This window comes from Pelobates fuscus, chromosome 2, assembly GCF_036172605.1.
Source record: "Pelobates fuscus isolate aPelFus1 chromosome 2, aPelFus1.pri, whole genome shotgun sequence".
NCBI lineage: Eukaryota > Metazoa > Chordata > Amphibia > Anura > Pelobatidae > Pelobates > Pelobates fuscus.
Genome location: NC_086318.1, coordinates 243,991,708 through 244,012,506, shown reverse-complemented (window position 1 = coordinate 244,012,506; position 20,799 = coordinate 243,991,708). Strand labels below are relative to the sequence as shown.

Sequence of the window (20,799 nt, the reverse complement as noted above, 5' to 3'; positions counted from 1 at the left end):
ATTACTGCAATACCGGCACCAGCTAGGCAGCCTTAAATACCTGAGAAATACTTCTGAGAAATACCTGGCAACCATAAGAAATACATGAGAAATACCTGGCAACCCTAAGAGTAGTGAGTAAAATTAGTGAGCCTATTCCATGGGCCTGGGCCTGGAGCTGCAGATCCATCAGCCCCTATGTTAATCCGGCCCTGTCCTTAAGGGGTTAAAGAAGCAATATAAATTGTCAGTTTTGGACTCACCTGGGAGGTTTTGGCTTGACATGGTTATGTGAGCTTACACTTTAATGGCCTTTGGAGTGATACTAAAAAAACTTTTAGTTATTTAACCCCTTAAGGACCAAACTTCTGGAATAAAAGGGAATCATGACATGTCACACATGTCATGTGTACTTAAGGGGTTAAATGTGCATGGGGATTTTGGAGACTGTGCGAATAACTTTTTTTTTAACTCCAGAAATCACCTCTAGTATCGGACTGAGCATGTCTGAGATTCATTCAGACTGGGCATTTTTCACATGTATTTTGTGCTCTAAACAGTTTATCCAGACATCCATCGTTCATTATCAATGAGTAAGTCTGTGGTTGAAGAGGGGAATTATAATACTTCAGTACTGTATGATGCATGGTTTCCTTTGATAATGGAAGTTTGCAAGTTAACCCATTTCAACATTGAAACTATTATTATATTTTTTTATTATGACAACAATGATGTTTTAGGCGAAAACCTTTAGTGCTCCTAAGGATGAACCAATACTGGGCTTAGGCACATACCTTTAAATTATGACAGACCCGGCAAGTAATTTGTTCTATAGGTGTTAATACAGCAGCAATGCAGATCATATTTGAAAAACTAATTTCATTCTGTATCCTTAAGTATTTATTTCTAAATAAATACATAATAGTATAGCTCTTTTTTTCACAGGGCCTGTCACTTTTAGCTTACTGTACAACCCCATTTTAATAATGCAGGTATGTCCTGTGGGTTAGCTCATCTTTCATGCAGATTCTTATTAGAATGACATGATATCTGTAAAAGGTATAAACTCCCCTGGGTGTTGGCTTGTGTATATGAAATTAAGTTAAGAATTTTCAGGAGCTTTGATAAACAAGAGGGAAGCTTACGGAGGTGCTTATTATTGTGAGCTTGGTTTATCCTTTACGTTGACATAAACAGTTTTTAAATTAGAAGTTTGTTTTTTATTAGTTATGGCAGATAAGTAGATAATTAAGATATGTGCACCATAAATAATCCACAGGGATTGGGGCAGGAACCAATTACACCACAACCATTAGAGTACACGAAGATCTCTGCAGAAACTAGCTCTTGTTTTAGACATCATCCATTCTATTATTTTTCTCTTTTCATTTTAATGATTTATTTAACCACTCTAGTCCCAGGAGTAGCAGATGCTGAGAGGTAACAAGTGCATGCATATTAAAAGATGCATAGTGCTCATTATATTTTCTGCCATTGAAGGTGTCAAGACTGAAATGCTTACTACCCAAACCTCTCCATCCTCCCTTCCTGTCTGACACAAACAGAATATATGGATAGTAGTGTTGGGAATATTATTCATTGTTTTTTTGTGAAGTTAATTTATGTTTTTTTGTTTTTTTTTAATTCTTTATTTTATTGTGCACGAAGAAAATACAGAGAGGCAAGCAATGCCACAACAGCTATTGCCAACTTTTAGATCAACATTTAGTAACGTGTTAGGCATATCAGAACATTGCACTTTTTTATAGTTTTTTTGTAGATACATCAAGGATTAGATCGACATGTCAATTATGTGAGAAGGCAGACAAAATACTATTTCATACTGACATACTGTCGTTCGTAAATTTAGAGGATCATAAGCTTAACTAAGGTTGCCCTTCTCCTTCCTTCGCCCTCCCCGTGTTAGAGAGCGAAAACAAAGGAGAAAGAACAAAAGACAAAAACAAAACGAGAAAGACAACATAACTAGTCACAAGTTAAATAGGCCAGGTAACAGCTTTTCTACAGTACATTGCTATAATTTGTGACAATAGAGTGATCGTAAGTCCTACTTGTGTAGGACCTGCTGGGCTAGTGATAGGCATGTTGCACTGTTCCCACTTAGACTGCAGGGCTTTGAAGAGCAATAATCAGGAGGATCTGTGCAGTTGTAAAGCGTGGATAAGGGGGTGTAAGTTAGGCACCCGTGTCTAGGTGCAAGTTAAACTCGAGCCAATCCAGCTTGACGATACATAAGTAGGTGTAGACAGTTTAGAGCAATATTTTAACCGAGTATGCATAAGATACTTGGGGATCCTACTTCTCAATAAGTAGGCATAACGGTAAATCTGGCTGCGAGACGGTGTCCCGGCTAGGTGCAAAGTGAGATAAATATTTGTACAGTTTTAAATGAAGACATCAAGCAATTAAACATGGTTTATGGTATACTATGCTGAGCCAAACAGGCTAATACCAGTGCTAGTAGTGCTGAAGGTATGTCAGCAGGGGAGCAAACCTCGGGGCTTACCAGTGTGAGGCTGGATATATTATTGATGCCAAGATATTTGTTGCGTGGTAGTATGCTATGCTATGTGTTCATGTTTGGCCTGCGTGTGAGGTGTATACAGGGTGTGTTGTTCTTGAGTGGGTTATTGGAAAACTGCGCATTTGAACTATGTTGAGACTCGTTATTCTCAATTTTTATGCCGTAATCGCCTACAGATCATTCAGCATTTTTAACCAGCATGGTCACTAAGGCACATCTAAACTTTGAACCTTATAGGTACAATAGCGCTGGGGAAAGCTGTAACGCCGTGGCTACTATCGAATTCTTGGAGTTTGAGGTGACTCAAGCAGTGTATGTGACGTTTGCATAAGATGTTATCTGGGCTTAAATTTTAAGAGGGTTTGAGGACATTAGGGTCATGTAATGGCTTAATCACATCTGGTCTTTATATTATGCAAGCAATGAATAGCAGGTACGAATATCGTGTGGCAGCGGCAGCTGCGGTAAGACGGGTCAATTAGACCGTGAGTTACACGCGTGATGTGGATAGCAATAACTTCAAGAAACCACTGTGGTACTCCGCAGATGTGGCCAAAATAGTAAAAAACAAAAAGTTAGCATTTAGTAATTATAAAAAAACCCAGAGTGAGGAGGACAGAATGAGAAAAGGTGGGAGGGGAACAGCGCTACAGTACTGATCACAAGGGGGGAAAAAAAAGCTGCACACCTGAAAGGAAGGGCTACCCTCAAACCCTTCAGAAAATTTAGAAAACAAAAAACAACAAATACAGGGTGCGCTGGATAAAATAAACGAAAACGATAACACAAAAAGGAAAGTCTCTATAGGTACAGTGTAGACCTTGAGTAAATGTTCTTCTGTTCTCGCTTTGGAATCGCAGTGGTTGGATATGAAACACAAAAGCAGAGAAGGGGGGGACCAATAGTGCCAAACCGTATGGTAGAGAGGATCACGAACAACACAGACGTAGAGAAATGCCAACTTACAATTTTTAGAGCTAAGCCCAGCTCTAGGTAAAACAGCTTACAGTGGTATTTGATACTCCCCACATGTAGGATATAACTGGGCAATTGGAGTCTCCACACGATTCTTTAAAACTTCTGAGACAGACGTCAGCATATAAAATATATAAAAGAAAAAAACCCAATGGTGCAATAACTTAGGTAGTACTGCAACAACAGACAACACAGAGGTCCTAAGAGTGCCAACTTACAATTTAGAGAGCTATAACCAGCTCTGAGTAAAACAGCATACAGTGGTATTTAAACTCCCCACGTGTAGGATATTCCTCTAGTGATGCTTGTAGTGCCGGTCTTATGAAAAATAAAATCACAAGAGAGGGCCCATAGTGTTTTCCTTATGTAAAAATGACAAAGTGATAAAAAGAAACGTACTTACAGTGTTCAGAGCAGCCACACTGCTCTATGAACCAAGCGTAGGTGGAATAATCCCCACCAGGGATTTCTTTTGCAGTACTGGATCTTGTTAAAAATGATGATAAAAAGATCAGCCAGGATAAAACAGCAGCATATAAAGTAAATGAACTAACCCAAAGTAAAAGGTAGTAACAAAATACTTTAATATAAAACAGAGTAAAAATACACAACGCGTTTCGCCAAACAGTAGGCTTTTTCAAGTGAAAAAGCCTACTGTTTGGCGAAACGCGTTGTGTATTTTTACTCTGTTTTATATTAAAGTATTTTGTTACTACCTTTTACTTTGGGTTAGTTCATTTACTTTATATGCTGCTGTTTTATCCTGGCTGATCTTTTTATCATCATTTTTAACAAGATCCAGTACTGCAAAAGAAATCCCTGGTGGGGATTATTCCACCTACGCTTGGTTCATAGAGCAGTGTGGCTGCTCTGAACACTGTAAGTACGTTTCTTTTTATCACTTTGTCATTTTTACATAAGGAAAACACTATGGGCCCTCTCTTGTGATTTTATTTTTCATAAGACCGGCACTACAAGCATCACTAGAGGAATATCCTACACGTGGGGAGTTTAAATACCACTGTATGCTGTTTTACTCAGAGCTGGTTATAGCTCTCTAAATTGTAAGTTGGCACTCTTAGGACCTCTGTGTTGTCTGTTGTTGCAGTACTACCTAAGTTATTGCACCATTGGGTTTTTTTCTTTTATATATTTTATATGCTGACGTCTGTCTCAGAAGTTTTAAAGAATCGTGTGGAGACTCCAATTGCCCAGTTATATCCTACATGTGGGGAGTATCAAATACCACTGTAAGCTGTTTTACCTAGAGCTGGGCTTAGCTCTAAAAATTGTAAGTTGGCATTTCTCTACGTCTGTGTTGTTCGTGATCCTCTCTACCATACGGTTTTGCACTATTGGTCCCCCCCTTCTCTGCTTTTGTGTTTCATATCCAACCACTGCGATTCCAAAGCGAGAACAGAAGAACATTTACTCAAGGTCTACACTGTACCTATAGAGACTTTCCTTTTTGTGTTATCGTTTTCGTTTATTTTATCCAGCGCACCCTGTATTTGTTGTTTTTTGAGGAGGACAGAATGACCTATAATATTAGGCAGAAAGAGGCTAAGCAAGTTATAAGAGCTTCCAAATCACACACAGAAGAGAAAATAGCACAGTCAGTAAAAAAGGGGGACAAAACTTTTTTTAGATACATAAATGAGAAAAGAAAAGTAAAACAAGGATTAGTTAGATTAAAAACAAAAGAAGGAAGGTATGTAGATGAGGATAAAGGTCTAGCTGACTGCCTCACTGAATATTTTTGTTCGGTATTTACAGCTGAAAATGAAGGAAAGGGACCTCTGTTAAAAAAAGGATAAATGAGTCATTTATTACACGTGAGTTTACAGAGGAAGAGGTTCTATTTCAACTGTCAAAAGTAAAGACAAATAAGTCAGTGGGACCTGATGGAATACACCCAAAGCTATTAAAAGAGCTTAGTGGTGTACTAGCAAAACCATTAACAGATTTATTTAACCAATCATTGTTAACAGGAGTAGTCCCAGAAGATTGGAAGTTAGCGAATGTTGTGCCCATTCACAAGAAAGGTAATAGGGAGGAGTCAGGCAACTATAGGCCAGTAAGCCTTACTTCAGTAGTGGGGAAAGTGATGGAAACCATGTTAAAGGATAGGATTGTTGAACATCTAAAAACACATGGATTTCAAGATCAGAGACAACATGGGTTTACTTCAGGGAGATCATGCCAAACTAATCTTATTGATTTTTTTGATTGGGTAACTAAAATTATAGATCAGGGTGGTGCAGTAGACATTGCTTACCTAGATTTCAGTAAGGCTTTTGACACTGTTGCACACAGAAGGCTTATCAATAAACTGCAATCTTTGAGTTTGGATTCCAATATTGTTGAATGGGTAAGGCAGTGGCTGAGTGACAGGCAACAGAGGGTTGTAGTCAATGGAGTATATTCGAAGCTTGGGCTTGTCACCAGTGGGGTACCTCAGGGATCTGTACTTGGACCCATTCTCTTTAATATTTTTATTAGTGATATTGCAGAAGGTCTTGATGGTAAGGTGTGTCTTTTTGCGGATGATACTAAGATATGTAACAGGGTTGATGTTCCAGGAGGGATAAGCCAAATGGCAAATGATTTAGGTAAACTAGAAAAATGGTCAGAGTTGTGGCAACTGATATTTAATGTGGATAAGTGCAAGATAATGCATCTTGGACGTAAAAACCCAAGGGCAGAGTACAGAATATTTGATAGAGTCCTAACCTCAACATCTGAGGAAAGGGATTTCGGGGTGATTATTTCTGAGGACTTAAAGGTAGGCAGACAATGTAATAGAGCAGCAGGAAATGCTAGCAGAATGCTTGGTTGTATAGGGAGAGGTATTAGCAGTAGAAAGAGGGAAGTGCTCATGCCATTGTACACAACACTGGTGAGACCTCACTTGGAGTACTGTACACAGTACTGGAGACCATATCTTCAGAAGGATATTGATACCTTAGAGAGAGTTCAAAGAAGGGCTACTAAACTGGTTCATGGATTGCAGGATAAAACTTACCAGGAAAGGTTAAAGGATCTTAACATGTATAGCTTGGTGGAAAGACGAGACAGGGGGGATATGATAGAAACATTTAAATACATAAAGGGAATCAACACAGTAAAAGAGGAGACTATATTTAAAAGAAGAAAAACTACCACAACCAGAGGACAGTCTAAAATTAGAAGGACAAAGGTTTAAAAATAATATCAGGAAGTATTACTTTACTGAGAGGGTAGTGGATGCATGGAATAGCCTTCCAGCTGAAGTGGTAGAGGTTAACACAGTAAAGGAGTTTAAGCATGCGTGGGATAGGCATAAGGCTATCCTAACTATAAGATAATGCCAGGGACTAATGAAAGTATTTAGAAAACTGGGCAGACTAGATGGGCCGAATGGTTCTTATCTGCCGTCACATTCTATGTTTCTATGTTTCTATGTAACACTGGCCAGTGACATCCGCAATCTAGGTACACAGGGACTACCTTAATAGTTGGCACATATACCAATCGAGTTCCCTTCAGGATAGGTGTTACACTAGACGCGTATAAAATCTGTTAGGAGGAGTTACATCAGTCGGGAGGTAAAAATGTTATGATGTTCAGAGCAGGTTGGTACCCCCGTCAAGATACACATAAGAGAAATATGTACATTCTAATCAGGGCACGTGGGTGTGCACCGCTTATCACTAAGTAAAGTGCCCACATAAAAGGTATGCAGTGCCGTAGTTGGGTGGCATGCAGTGGGGAGCTAGACCAGCATGAACATTTTGTCGCGGTTAAGCCGCTCGATCAGGAGTATACAGCATTTCGGCCAACCAGAGGAAGCCTTGAAACCTTTGGAAGAACAGGTGTTTCGTAGAGCCAGGTGGACCCATCTAGCGTAAAGTCAGCCAGTGTCCACTCTAGGCTTGAGTCCGTAAGGGCCGCGTAGGCAGAGTTCTTTCTGCTCACAGTGGAGAGCGGAAGCGTTGGGACCTTCTGTTCCAGAGGCCCGTCCAGCTGCCGTCTCCATTGGGCAGAGTAGGAAGGCAAGTCTGTAGGGTAAAAGAACTGAAGGGAGCAATTGTTCATGTCGAGGGGCAGGGGTAGTCTGCTTCCCGGTGGGTACCATATCCTCCTAGAAAGCATGTGTAGCGGTCTGGTGCGGGCAGGTCCTAGTGTCTTTGCGGCTGGAGAGTCTGTCTTGTGTCTCTGTTTAGGTGGTGACAGAGGCATAAGTGATTGGTGTGGTGCTCTGTGGTATGAATGGGGTAATTCTCGATGGGTCCCAGCTGTGGGCCGGGGAGGTGAGAGTTTGGGGTCCCGGTTGGGGTAGCGAGTCTTGTGGCACGCCTAAGGTGTTCAGAAGTTCCGCCGCATCCTGCATGCCCTGGATCTGATGCGCTTTCCCTCCGTGTTGCACAAACAGCGTATGGGAGGGCCCCCAGCGGTATCGTATATTGTGTTGCCGAAGAGTGGAGGTGAGTGGTCGGAGTGTTCTGCGCCACGCTAGAGTTCCGCTGGACAGGTCGGCATAGAAGGTTAAGTCTGTGTTTTCGAACCGCATGGGTGTTTTACCCTGGAGGGCAGTGAGGATCATCTCCTTGTCAGATCCATTTTTGAAGGTAAGTATGGTGTCCCTTGTGGCCGTGGCTGGGGCCTTAGCGGGTTTCGGGATCCGGAAGATGCCCGTAGGTGTAATAGCTTTGGGTTGGCCTGGGGGTAGCACTGAAGTGAGCATACGCTTGATCGTTTGTGGCAGCTCTGACTCTGGGAGCCCCTCCGGTATCCCCCTAACCTTTAAATTGAGTCTTCGCCTCGCGTCCTCCTGGATCGCGAACCGCCTTTCAAACAACATGTTTTGTTGGCGCAGGTCTTGTATTTCCCGCTGCAGCGAGGCTATATTCCGCTGTTGTTCCTGGTTGGAATCCTCAAGTTTTGTTATGCGGCCCGATAGGCCTTTCAGCTCACCCCTGAGTGCTGTGACATCTGAGAGGATGTTCTTCTGTAGTTCCGCAAGCAGGTTTTTTAACACTCCGGTAGTGACCAGATCGGCATCGGGGTCTGTTCTAGGCCTATTGGGCTTTGCCCTCGGTCTTGGGTCTGGGGCTGGGAGGTAATCCTCTTCGTCTCCTCCTGTGCCGTCATCTGAGAAGTCAGAGCAGCCTCCGTGGAGCGCCGCCATATTGACTTCGCTCTGACCTCGTGCTTGCTGCCACATTTCCCCTATCGTGAGCCCTGGGGCTGCTTTGTCCGGCAACAACTTTTTGTGCTTACGTCCCATGGGGCTTGGTGCAGTTCTCCGTGCAGTACAGCGGTAAGTGGGGGTAGTATCGGCGGTATATTTGTTTATTTTCTCGGTTCTATCACGGAGCTCCGGGCGGGAAAGAGTTTTTTTAAGCAGGGCAGACCCGTGGTACCACAGTTAATTTATGTTTGAAGTTGAGTTGTTAGTTTATTTTTATTTTTTTATTATTATTATTATTTGGAGAATTCAATGGTTTTGAGATAATACACACACTGAACAAAATTATAAATGCAACACTTTTTTGTTTTTGCCCCCATTTTTCATAAGCTGAACTCAAAGATCTAAGACTTTTTCTATGTACACAAAAGCCCTATTTCTCTCAAATATTGTTCACAAATCTGTCTAAATCTGTGTTAGTGAGCACTTCTCCTTTGCCGAGATAATTCATCCACCTCTTGCATGATTATTGCAAAGGTGTGTCTTTGGCTGGCCACAATAAAAGGCCACTCTAAAATGTGCAGTTTTATTGCTTTGTGGGGATCCGGGGGGTCCGAGAACCAGTCAGCATGGTGTGACCACAATTTGCCTCACACAGTGCAACACATCTCCTTCGCATAGAGTTGATCAGGTTGTTGATTGTGGCCTGTGGAATGTTGGTCCACTCCTCTTCAATGGCTGTGCGAAGTTGCTGGAAATTAGCAAGACCTGGAACATGCTGTCGTATACGCCGATCCAGAGCATCCCAAACATGCTCAATGAGTGACATGTCTGGTGAGTATACTGGTCATGCAAGACCTGGGATGTTTTCATCTTCCAGGAATTGTGTACATATCCTTGCAACATGAGGTGATGGTCGTGGATGAATATGAATGGCATGACAATGGGCCTCAGGATCTCATTAAAGTATCTCTGTGCATTCAAATACCATCAATAAAATGCACCTGTGTTCGTGGTCTATAAAATATGCCTGCCCATACCATAAGCCCACCGCCATCATGGGCCACTCAATCCACAACATTGACATCAGCAAACCGCTCACCCACACGACACCATACATGCTGTCTGCCATCTGCCCTGTATAGGGAAAACCGGGATTCATCTGTGAAGAGAACACCTCTCCAGGTGCCAGACGCCATCAAATGTGAGCATTTGCCCACTCAAGTCGGTTACAACAACGAACTGCAGTCAGGTCGACACCCCAATGAGGACGACGAGCATGCAGATGAGCTTCCCTGAGACAGTTTCTGACAGTTTGTGCAGAAATTCTTTGGTTATGCAAACCGGTTATTGCAGCAGCTGTCCTTTCTTGAAGGTGAAGATGCTGGATGTGGAGGTCCTGGGTTGGTGTGGTTACACGTGGTCTGCGGTTGTGAGGCCGGTTGGATGTACTGCCAAATTCTCTTAAATGCCTTTGGAGATGGCTTATGATAGAGAAATGAACATTCAATTCACGAGCAACAGCTCTGGTGGGCATTCCTGCAGTCAGCATGCCAATTGCACGCTCCCTCAAAACTTGCGACATCTGTGGCATTGTGCTGTGTGATAAAACTGCACATTTTAGAGTGGCCTTTTATTGTGGCCAGCCTAAGGCACACCTTTGCAATAATTATGCTGTCTAATCAGCATATTGATATGCCACACCTGTGAGGCAAAAGAGAAATGCTCACTAACACAGATTTAGACAGATTTGTGAACAATATTTGAGAGAAATAGGCCTTTTGTGTACATAGAAAAAGTCTTAGATCTTTGAGTTCAGCTCATGAAAAAATGGGGGCAAAAATAAGTGTTGCGTATAATTTTGTTCAGTGTGTGTGTGTGTGTATATATATATGGTTAGATTAAAAACAAAATTTACTAATACCAAGTAATTTTTACTTAGTATTAGTAAATTTGTCTGAAAGACCAATTTAGGTCTTTCAGCCTTTTGGTAGATAACTCCCTAATACCGTGGGAATTAGGGAATTATCTACTAAGCGGCTGCAAGAGAAGTTCCGAAGTGCCTTTGTCGGAGCTGGCAGTGACAGGGTCTAGTGGTCTCTGTAGCCCCCCTCCTTGATGCCGGTGCCTTTCACGTTTTGGGTGTCTATTTTTCTTTCGGGTCAGGGGGGGTTTGTGAGATCTACTCGTGTGTCGCCGTGGTGTTCTTACCCGGGTTCTGCTTGTTGGCTTTGGTCGGTTATTTCTTGCTTGTTGCCCCTGCCCCGCCGCCTGGCTTTTAAGTCCTCGTTGCTTGGTTGCTGCTGCGTGTGGACGCCGCGTGTGTGGGTGATGTCGTCGGTTGCGAGGGCTCCTTCGGGCCGCTGAACCATTTGCCTGTGCCCGCGGTGCTCGGGCGCCACGGCTGCTTGTTGGGCCCTGTGGTGAGCCGCCTGGTGTTGTCCCCGACATGGGGGTCAGCGTGAGGGCCTCCAGCTTTTTCCATAGTGCTTTAAAGATGCGGCTGTAGCGGAGCTCGTTTTCCCTCCTGACCTCTTGTTGGGCTGCGGTTAGTGAACCTTCCGCTATGGTGTAGGCATTAGTGTCTGCGCCCGAACTGTTAGGTGATTGCTTGTTCCGTTTTGCTGGGCCAAGTGTATCCGCCATCTTGGAGGTCCAGGGTCCCTCTTTGCTTGGGTAAGTCGCAGGTTTGGACATGGGGTCTAGGGCCCGAGGCTCTCTTTCTGGAGGGACCGGGTTGTCCCCCACCGGTCCATGGGAGGGGGGGTAGAGGGCATGTTCTGCTTGTTTATGGCTGCTTGCGGTTGGCGGGAAAGCGGCCGTCTCTCCTCGCCACCTCCCATGTTAGGCCTCAGTTTGCAGTTATGTTGCCCGGTCATCCCGGGTTGGGTGGCATTCTGTTCCGGCGGGTTACCCCAGTGCTGTGAGCCTTAGTACGGGGGGTTTGTAGCTCTGCAGCCCGGTTTATCCGTCGCTTTTGTAGCCTTGTGACAGGAGCTCTAGCAGAATGCATCTTGCTAGCTCGATGGTTAGGCTCCGCCCCCCCCAAGAATACATTTTTTCAAGTTTTATTCTGATAAATAATATTCATTATTTTAAGGTTATAGCATTCTTTTGAAATCTTATTTTTACACTTTTTTTGGACTATTGCTAATGGCTACTTCATATACATTAAATTCACTGACAGGTAAAGTAAATTATATTGATTATATAGCTACCATGGCACCTGTCAATGGTGCGATATATTAGGGATATTTTAGGCATCAAGTGAACAGTCAGTTCTTGAATTCCATGTGTTGGAAGCAGGTAAAATGGGCAAGCAAAAAGATCTGAGTGACTTTGACAAGGACCAAATAGTTTAATATAAAAAGATAAAGTGGCACAGTGCAATTCAATTAATGTGAATATTTCAAGTAAATAAAAATTTATAATTACAGGTGTAGTGAAATAAATACTACTAGTGCAGCAACCATCTACATCCTGGTAGCAGATTCACTAAAATTATTAAACAATGATGCGCAAAAAAAAACCTTTAAATAAATATCAATTCAATATAAAAACTTTTCTTATTCTTAAAGGGGCACTTATAGTGTCAGGAACACAAATGTGTATTCCTAAAACCATAGTTCTAAAATCACTGTTTATAGTGTCCCTTTCATCCCTTTAAAAAATTTACCAAAGTGCTCAATATATACACCATACAATATTCAGATACTGTGGTACTGTACATGACGAGTGCTGAAATAATATGAATGATCACAGCAATCTTAAAACACTCAAACACTTGCACAAAATCATGTAGATAGATCCAGCAGATATTAAGATAGAAAAATGACAAAACTGAAAAAAATAAATAAATAAATCTAGTAGAACACTGTAGGATGTAAAACAGAAAATGCACTCAGTAGGTTTAACCCCTTAAGGACAGATGACGGAAATTCCAGAAGTCGTGTCCTTAAGGGGTTAAACTCACAAAGGAAGAGTGGATGAAGTTCTCATGACTATAGGGCTCAGGGAGGATCAATCCCTTGACTACATGGGATCCACAGCTTTTGTATCCAGGGACTCACCACCAGCCAGGACCTTTCTTCATGCTGCACTGTGTTCCAAGTTTTGGTCCGTGCCACCACGTTCACTTCCAGGGCTGGCGTGGTGACGTAATGATACAACGCATTTCGCCAACCTCTCTGGTCTTTCTCAGGCATTTACCAAGTGCTTCTTCCTCTGGTTTATATACAAGTATGAACTTACCAAAAGAGTCTTTACAATCCCTAATAGACCTTTGAGAAACAACTGTTAACACAGTTCCGTGTATTGGCAACAAAATATATAAAATGTTGTGATCTATCGATCTGATAACTGTATTCTTTGCCATTAAAACATAAATACCATGATACTGGAAACAGACATTCCCATAGATAAAACATAATAACATTGTTAATGGATTCATTATATTGTAAATAGGATACATTATAAAATAAGAATAAGACCAAAATCAAATCAGAAATAAAAATAAGTGGGTATATCTTCTAAATGTCTCCATAATGGATATAGGTAAATGCAAGGCTATCTTTAAAAATCCAAGTCTATCTTGGAAAAAAATGGGAGATAAATCTATAAAGCCTCATCTATAAAAATATATATCACTAGAACAAATCCGCTCTATTAAAACTAGAATATATTAGCAATAAGATTTATATAAAAAATATTAACAAAATAAATCCATATAATACCATATAGCATTGTAAATATAAAATATAGCAAGCAAAATGGGGCAGATCTACTACAAAGTCAAATATTTCTATAGGGGAGGAGAATAGTAGAACTTCAACTATAGAAAATTATATAAATTAAAATCAATATTGAGACATGATGGGGCCAAAGTGTCCCGGTAAAAAAAAACACCAATTTTTTTTCTTCTACTTTTCTAATAAAATCCCCACCTCTTCAATCCCTAAAAACTTTGTGGATTAATGCCCTTAGTTGTTGATAATTTCACACTATTTGCAAGAGCTGTGAGAAAATTGCATTCTGTACTTAATTTCAAATGTATTTCCACATATCTAAAACGGTGAAATGTGTTCTACAATATATGATCAACACCTTGGCAGTGTTTTAACCTGCTCCTTCTTGTTTTGCAGAGGCTAAAAATAATTTCTTCATATCAGAGAATATTGGAAGTGGACATCCTCTCCCCGAGTCAGGTAATTGTGGAGAATAGTAATCAAGGTCTCGATTTTTATACTCCAGAGTTTATTTGTGTCAGTTAAAGTGAGTTTCTACTTGAAACATTGCATATTACACATAGTTTGCACCTGTGTCCTGGGGGCTAGTTACACCCCTGGACCACGCGACTAAGGCAGCCCAGAACCCTGTTCTAAGCTACCTAATGTAAATTCTGTGCATATTCCCACAGCCTGCAAGGGGACGCTAAGCTCCCACCTGCTTCCATTACAGCCATTTTGCCATTTTCCTTTTTTATAATTCAAAATCCCTCAGTAACTATACCATCCCATATAGAATAATCTTTATTACATACCCAGACTATCTGTATGTTTACATGCTAATGGACTTAGTGGGCATCGATTCCACATTTTAGTGTTCCAGACCTAGAAGACTTGCATACCTACCGGGCTATCTACCAACAAACCTACAGAAGTACCTGAGACCAACAAAACCACTAGGCACACAGCTCCTTTCTTTATACTCAGGCGGGACTTTTATTTCCATTTTTTAAAATAAGTGTCCACACTCTGAACTTTATTACAAAGGTACCAGCAATGTATCTAAAAATAAAAAATTGCCAGTTTAAGCAGTATATTTGTTGTGCAGTTTACAAATATACCTGGGAGTCCACACTCCCCAGTCTTTTTTTTTTTTTAAACTGACCCGGTGATTTTCTTACTTTTCCTCTGTTTCTCTTCCATTTGTGGGTGTTACATTTCATGTAATAATCACCACGTGACCAACCTCTGTCCTGCTCAGCTCCTCCCGAAGTCTTTTTTGATTTGCCCTCCTTGGGACACATTCCTAGCAGGGCAAATCTAGTCAGTGGTGTTGGCGTCGGAACAGAGTAACATCACGTCAATCCTTTCCTGTACCCACATACACACATATGACAAGGTGTTTTCTTTTTAAATGTGTATTTTGTAGATCTGATGTGTGATACTCCTGTACAAATCCCCATAGTGTATGGCTGTCACCAGTTTTTACAGTTGGATTTGATGGGCATATGTCTAATTTTAGCATTTAAATGCATACCATTTGTGAAAGTAGACACCAAAAGGTATGTCACTTGGTATATTTTGAGCCTTGTTGCACAGCCACATTTACACCATTAATTTAAAACTTAATGGCACAATAGTTTTTTCACATTTTTCCAACATGCACATTGCAATTTAGCAGTTTATTTTGTAAACATGATGTGTGCTTCTATAATAAAAATCAATCAACTGTGCTAAGCTTTGACTCCTTATTACAGAATGACCCCTTTGCATATCCTTGTTAAGTTCTTGTGAGTATATGGGACTGAGTTTATAACCTGCCCTGTACGGTTTAAAAAATAAATGGAGACTCACATTTACCACTATTTTTTTTTTTTAGCTTTGTTGAGGTACCGTTTTTTTAACCAAAGTTTGTGAAAAAAAATTTTATATACACATTCCTTGCTGGCCTTAATCCCAATCTGAACCCTAATCCAAATCCTAATTAGAAACCTAATGCTTAATCTAATCCTAATCTTAAGGGCTTCCCTCTGCTAATATCAATACTGATATTAGCAAAGGAAATTCTAGGCTAAAACTGCAGAAAGTGATATGTTACTGCCATCTATTTGTGGTTTTCATCATGACCTATCATACTGAAAATGCAATCACACTGTGATTGGTGCAGAGCAACTGGTAATGGCCAGCGCTGATTCAATGGCATTGGGGCATAGAGGAAGACCCTTACAGTGTCTGCTCAGACCATGGGTGTCTGTCTCCCTTAAGCAAGCTGCTCACAGGGAAGCACAGTGACTGAGTTCCATCGCTCAGCCATTTTGTAGTCAATAGATTTATTTGGCTGTAAGCAGCACTTTTTTTTTTATTGTTGCATGCAGCTCATTGGTAAGTCTGAGGCCATTAACTAGGGCCCCAACTACCAGAGTGGAGCCCCAGGTAGCGAATGGTTCAATATTACAACAAAGAGGCAGTGTTTTATTTAGAAATTTGGGGACACTAGAAATTGCCGCATCCTGCATCCTTTTTCTAGTTTAGGCAAGTGCCATCTTTATCTGTATGCAGATATTGGCCCTATACTGTTGTTTAGATAGCTCCTGGGGCAGGCTTGTTGTGTTTTAAGAAGAATGTCATTCCAGAGGTCTTAGCAAACACTGCCTTTATGTTGTAATATTGAACCTTACATTAGCCTGCCAAATAGTTTTTGACTTGTTCTACACTTCATAATCGGTTAGAAAAAAACAAAAAAAAAAACACACCTCTGCACTGAGTAAACAATGTGAATTCATTGTTTCCACGCACTTACAGTTTGCTTGACTTTGGAATATGCAGAAATTTTATATTGTGAGATGATGGCATTTAGAATGTCTAATTTTGCAGTAACTTTTCTTTTATCGGACTATCCCACTTTTGTATTTCTCATGTTTGCAACAATGCTGTATAAGGACATATTGATAAAATTATAATTTATAGTTAGCAAACCAGAACTAACACCGATGATAATAACTGGATCAATAGCACTGGAAGTAACATGTGTTACCCATAAGAGCTATGTTATGATAAATTAACACCAAATTCATAAGTAGACACACTGCGAACCACAATTAAATGATTTTGGGGCATAAATGCAGCCCTGTAAACAATAAAAGTGCCGTACCTGAGAAACGGCACCAATTACATTTTGCAGTCCCCACACCCATAGTGGCTGTCAGAAGAACAGCCACTATAGGCTTATGACTGAAATAGACTCATTAATTAAATCTATTTGCTCCTGCGTCAGCATGCAAAGAAACAGATGATAAACACGGAGTGTGAACCCAATGCTTCTCATTGGATTGGAATATCGCGAATTGGGGGGGGAAAAAGTCAATCTTGATGACTTCAGTAAGGGTGAATTGGGCTTTAGTAAGGAGTGTGACTGTGTGCTGGATTAGGGGTAAGTTTAAAAGTGATTCTTAGTGGTTTTATATACAGGGAGTGCATAATTATTAGGCAAATTAGTATTTTGACCACATCATCCTCTTTATGCATGTTGTCTTACTCCAAGCTGTATAGGCTCGAAAGCCTACTACCAATTAAGCATATTAGGTGATGTGCATCTCTGTAATGAGAAGGGGTGTGGTCTAATGACATCAACACCCTATATCAGGTGTGCATAATTATTAGGCAACTTCCTTTCCTTTGGCAAAATGGGTCAAAAGAAGGACTTGACGGGGTCAGAAAAGTCAAAAATAGTGAGATATCTTGCAGAGGGATGCAGCACTCTTAAAATTGCAAAGCTTCTGAAGCGTGATCATCGAACAATCAAGCGTTTCATTCAAAATAGTCAACAGGGTCGCAAGAAGCGTGTGGAGAAACCAAGGCGCAAAATAACTGACCATGAACTGAGAAAAGTCAAGCGTGCAGCTGCAAAGATGCCACTTGCCACCAGTTTGGCCATATTTCAGAGCTGCAACATCACTGGAGTGTCCAAAAGCACAAGGTGTGCAATACTAAGAGACATGGCCAAGGTAAGAAAGGCTCAAAGACGACCACCACTGAACAAGACACACAAGCTGAAACGTCAAGACTGGGCCAAGAAATATCTCAAGACTGATTTTTCTAAGGTTTTATGGACTGATGAAATGAGAGTGAGTCTTGATGGGCCAGATGGATGGATTGGTAAAGGGCAGAGAGCTCCAGTCCGACTCAGACACCAGCAAGGTGGTGGTGGAGTACTGGTTTGGGCTGGTATCATCAAAGATGAGCTTGTGGGGCCTTTTCGGGTTGAGGATGGAGTCAAGCTCAACTCCCAGTCCTACTGCCAGTTTCTGGAAGACACCTTCTTCAAGCAGTGGTACAGGAAGAAGTCTGCATCCTTCAAGAAAAACATGATTTTCATGCAGGACAATGCTCCATCACACGCGTCCAAGTACTCCACAGCGTGGCTGGCAAGAAAGGGTATAAAAGAAGAAAATCTAATGACATGGCCTCCTTGTTCACCTGATCTGAACCCCATTGAGAACCTGTGGTCCATCATCAAATGTGAGATTTACAAGGAGGGAAAACAGTATACACCTCTCTGAACAGTGTCTGGGAGGCTGTGGTTGCTGCTGCACGCAATGTTGATGGTGAACAGATCAAAACACTGACAGAATCCATGGATGGCAGGCTTTTGAGTGTCCTTGCAAAGAAAGGTGGCTATATTGGTCACTGATTTGTTATGTTTTTGAATGTCAGAAATGTATATTGTTGTATATGTTGAGATGTTATATTGGTTTCACTGGTAAAAATAAATAATTGAAATGGGTATATATTTGTTTTTTGTTAAGTTGCCTAATAATTATGCACAGTAATAGTCACCTGCACACACAGATATCCCCCTAAAATAGCTATAACTAAAAACAAACTAAAAACTACTTCCAAAAATATTCAGCTTTGATATTAATGAGTTTTTTGGGTTCATTGAGAACATGGTTGTTGTTCAATAATAACATTAATCCTCAAAAATACAACTTGCCTAATAATTCTGCACTCCCTGTATATATTATATATAAAAAGGGGACACAGTACTTCCAGTGTTTAATCTGCTCTGTTATCTCACAACCCCCCAAATAAAAAGGAAAAAAGCCACAAGTGATGGCTGAGGGAAGAAAGCTCGGTCTATGTAGGATCCTGTGGTGTTGTACTCTTGCACATGCGCAAGTCTACAGCGCTGCTGGTGTTGGCTCTTGGCAGATGAAGCACCAGGAGCTGAAGAGGAACTTGTGAAAGATCATGGCGGTGACTCCGAGGGACAGGTTCAGGTAAGAACTACCTTACCCTGCACCACCGCACTAAAAGAGGGCAGTAACCATCTGGGATCTTTGCAAAATATGCAAAGATCCCAGACGGTACATAGCCACTTTAAGTAACACTGGAGACTAAAGAATAAAATTGATTATTTAAGATAATGTTCCTTTATGATTTCATCTACAAAGGTTTGCATATAGAAGCAAATAAAAAAATAAAAAATTGTACATAATGCTATTGAGTAAAAAACACTTTTTTTTTTCTTTTTTAGGAGCAGTCTTACCACTTGCCCTTGGTTTAACAATCACTGCCCTCCTGTTGTTAATGGTAATTTGTCGCCTTCAGCTGGTGAGACAGAAACTTAAAAAAGCTCGGCCCTTGACTTTGGAGGAGTCGGACTATCTTATTAATGGCATGTATCTGTAGCCATGTTAAAACAATGATCCTTATTTTTTCAATTTACAACCTGTGAGTTGGTATGAAAAAATTCTTTATAAAATTGAACTTATGTAAATTGGGATGAATTAAAAAATTATCAAACTCTATATAAACAACACATGAATTTGTTTGTTCATTTTTTTTTTTATATCCAAGCTGTAAATAGAGGTTTATTAAGCAAGAACATATGCAGTATTCATTTACATAAGAGCCTTGGACTGTGAAACTGCCTTAGTTTAATTAAAGTAGTTGTCTTGCATGGGAAAATAATTTTAGTTACTATCATATACATAATTTGAAATAATGTAATCTTATTTTTTTAGGACTTTTTTTTTAAGATGCTTTAGAGGAGCAAGTTCTAATATTTGTATTTTGAATAAACCTCTTTATTTGGACAAGTTGTAATCTATGTTATTTAAGTAACTCTCTATACTAATGAAAATCAAGTAAAATACGTCAGAAAGAGGTTAGTGTGCCTGGAACGAGCAGACAAATCTCTTGGGATGCAGATATAGTCTTATTTCCATGCAGTGTAACACTTCAATAAACACTGATGGAGAAACCTTGAGGCAAATCCTATGACAGTTGTGTGTAAGAGAATCTGTAAAGACTGATTTAGTTAATTTTATTGTGTCTTTAACTTGACCCACTTTGATTTAACAATGGTACCGTATCGATTCATTAGGCTGGTTCCCTACGTGTATGTCATCTCCCACTATGTAAACTCACTCGAGACTTGTTTCAGTTTTTATTTTATCTCTGAGCCTGAGGTCCATTGAGAGCAGTACTTTTGATAGATTTCATCCCCCCCAATGTTCAGAAATAAATAGTTCTTTAGGTATAACACTGGAATATGATAATTATCATTTGAAATTTTGAACCAGGACATATTTTTTGTTTCAAATGATCTTTTAGAGAAGTATAAATGTACAGAATATGGACGGCATGTGCACTATAAGTATATTTTTTCTTCTATAACGCTAACTGGTCAGATACATTAGAATAAGAAGTCCTCGTCTCATAGAACCTGTGACCACAGTAGATGTTATAGAGTAATACTATGAGGCAAAAGTAGCTTATTAAATTTATAAAATCTATTTATGCATATAAAAAACTATTTTATATATCCTCATGGACCTCCAGCGGCAGATTTTTTCCATAGGAAAGCATTGAATAATGCTTTCCTATGGGGAGGTCTACGTGCACATTAGGTCTCCCCCACCGGCTGATGGATTGGAAGGAACATGGGCGGAGCCTGACCCAGCGCCGAGGGACATCGGCACTGGATTAAGGTAAGTGGCTGAATGGGTTTTAACCGCACAGCCCCGCGGGAGGGGGGCACTCCAGCAGCCTATAGTCCCAGGTACTATAGGATCCCCTTAATCTCTTGAAGGTATATGTAAATTAAATAAAAAACTGGGTAGTGTTTGCACTCAATTACTCAATGGTGCTGGTATTTTAGAGGTATTCCCTCTACTATAGCCTCTAACGTGAAAAATCCAAAAAAATTTAATAAAAATACCGCACTCAAAATATAGTATCAAAAGTAAATCGATAAATCAAGTATGATTTTAGTATACAAAAAAATAATTTATTAGAATATATATTTTAGATCAAAAATTGATATATGTACATGTAAAGTTCAGATGATCTCAATCTTTGTTTGAAAATGTATCCGCTGTGTAAAATTCTCAAACGTATTA

The 20,799-nt window shown here is 40.4% G+C and overlaps 1 protein-coding gene across 2 annotated transcripts in view; it reads left to right on the top strand.

Annotated features, from left to right (window-relative positions):
- LRP11 (LDL receptor related protein 11) overlaps positions 1 to 19,211 on the top strand; it is a 78,978-nt gene extending 59,767 nt beyond the window's left edge. For both annotated transcript variants that reach the window (XM_063443304.1, XM_063443303.1), the window contains 2 exons: positions 13,811 to 13,873; positions 18,930 to 19,211. In XM_063443304.1, the coding sequence (XP_063299374.1) occupies positions 13,811 to 13,873; positions 18,930 to 19,084 (218 nt within the window). In that variant the 3' untranslated portion in view covers positions 19,085 to 19,211. The remainder of the gene's footprint in view (positions 1 to 13,810; positions 13,874 to 18,929) is intronic.
- The last annotated feature ends 1,588 nt before the right edge of the window (positions 19,212 to 20,799 follow it).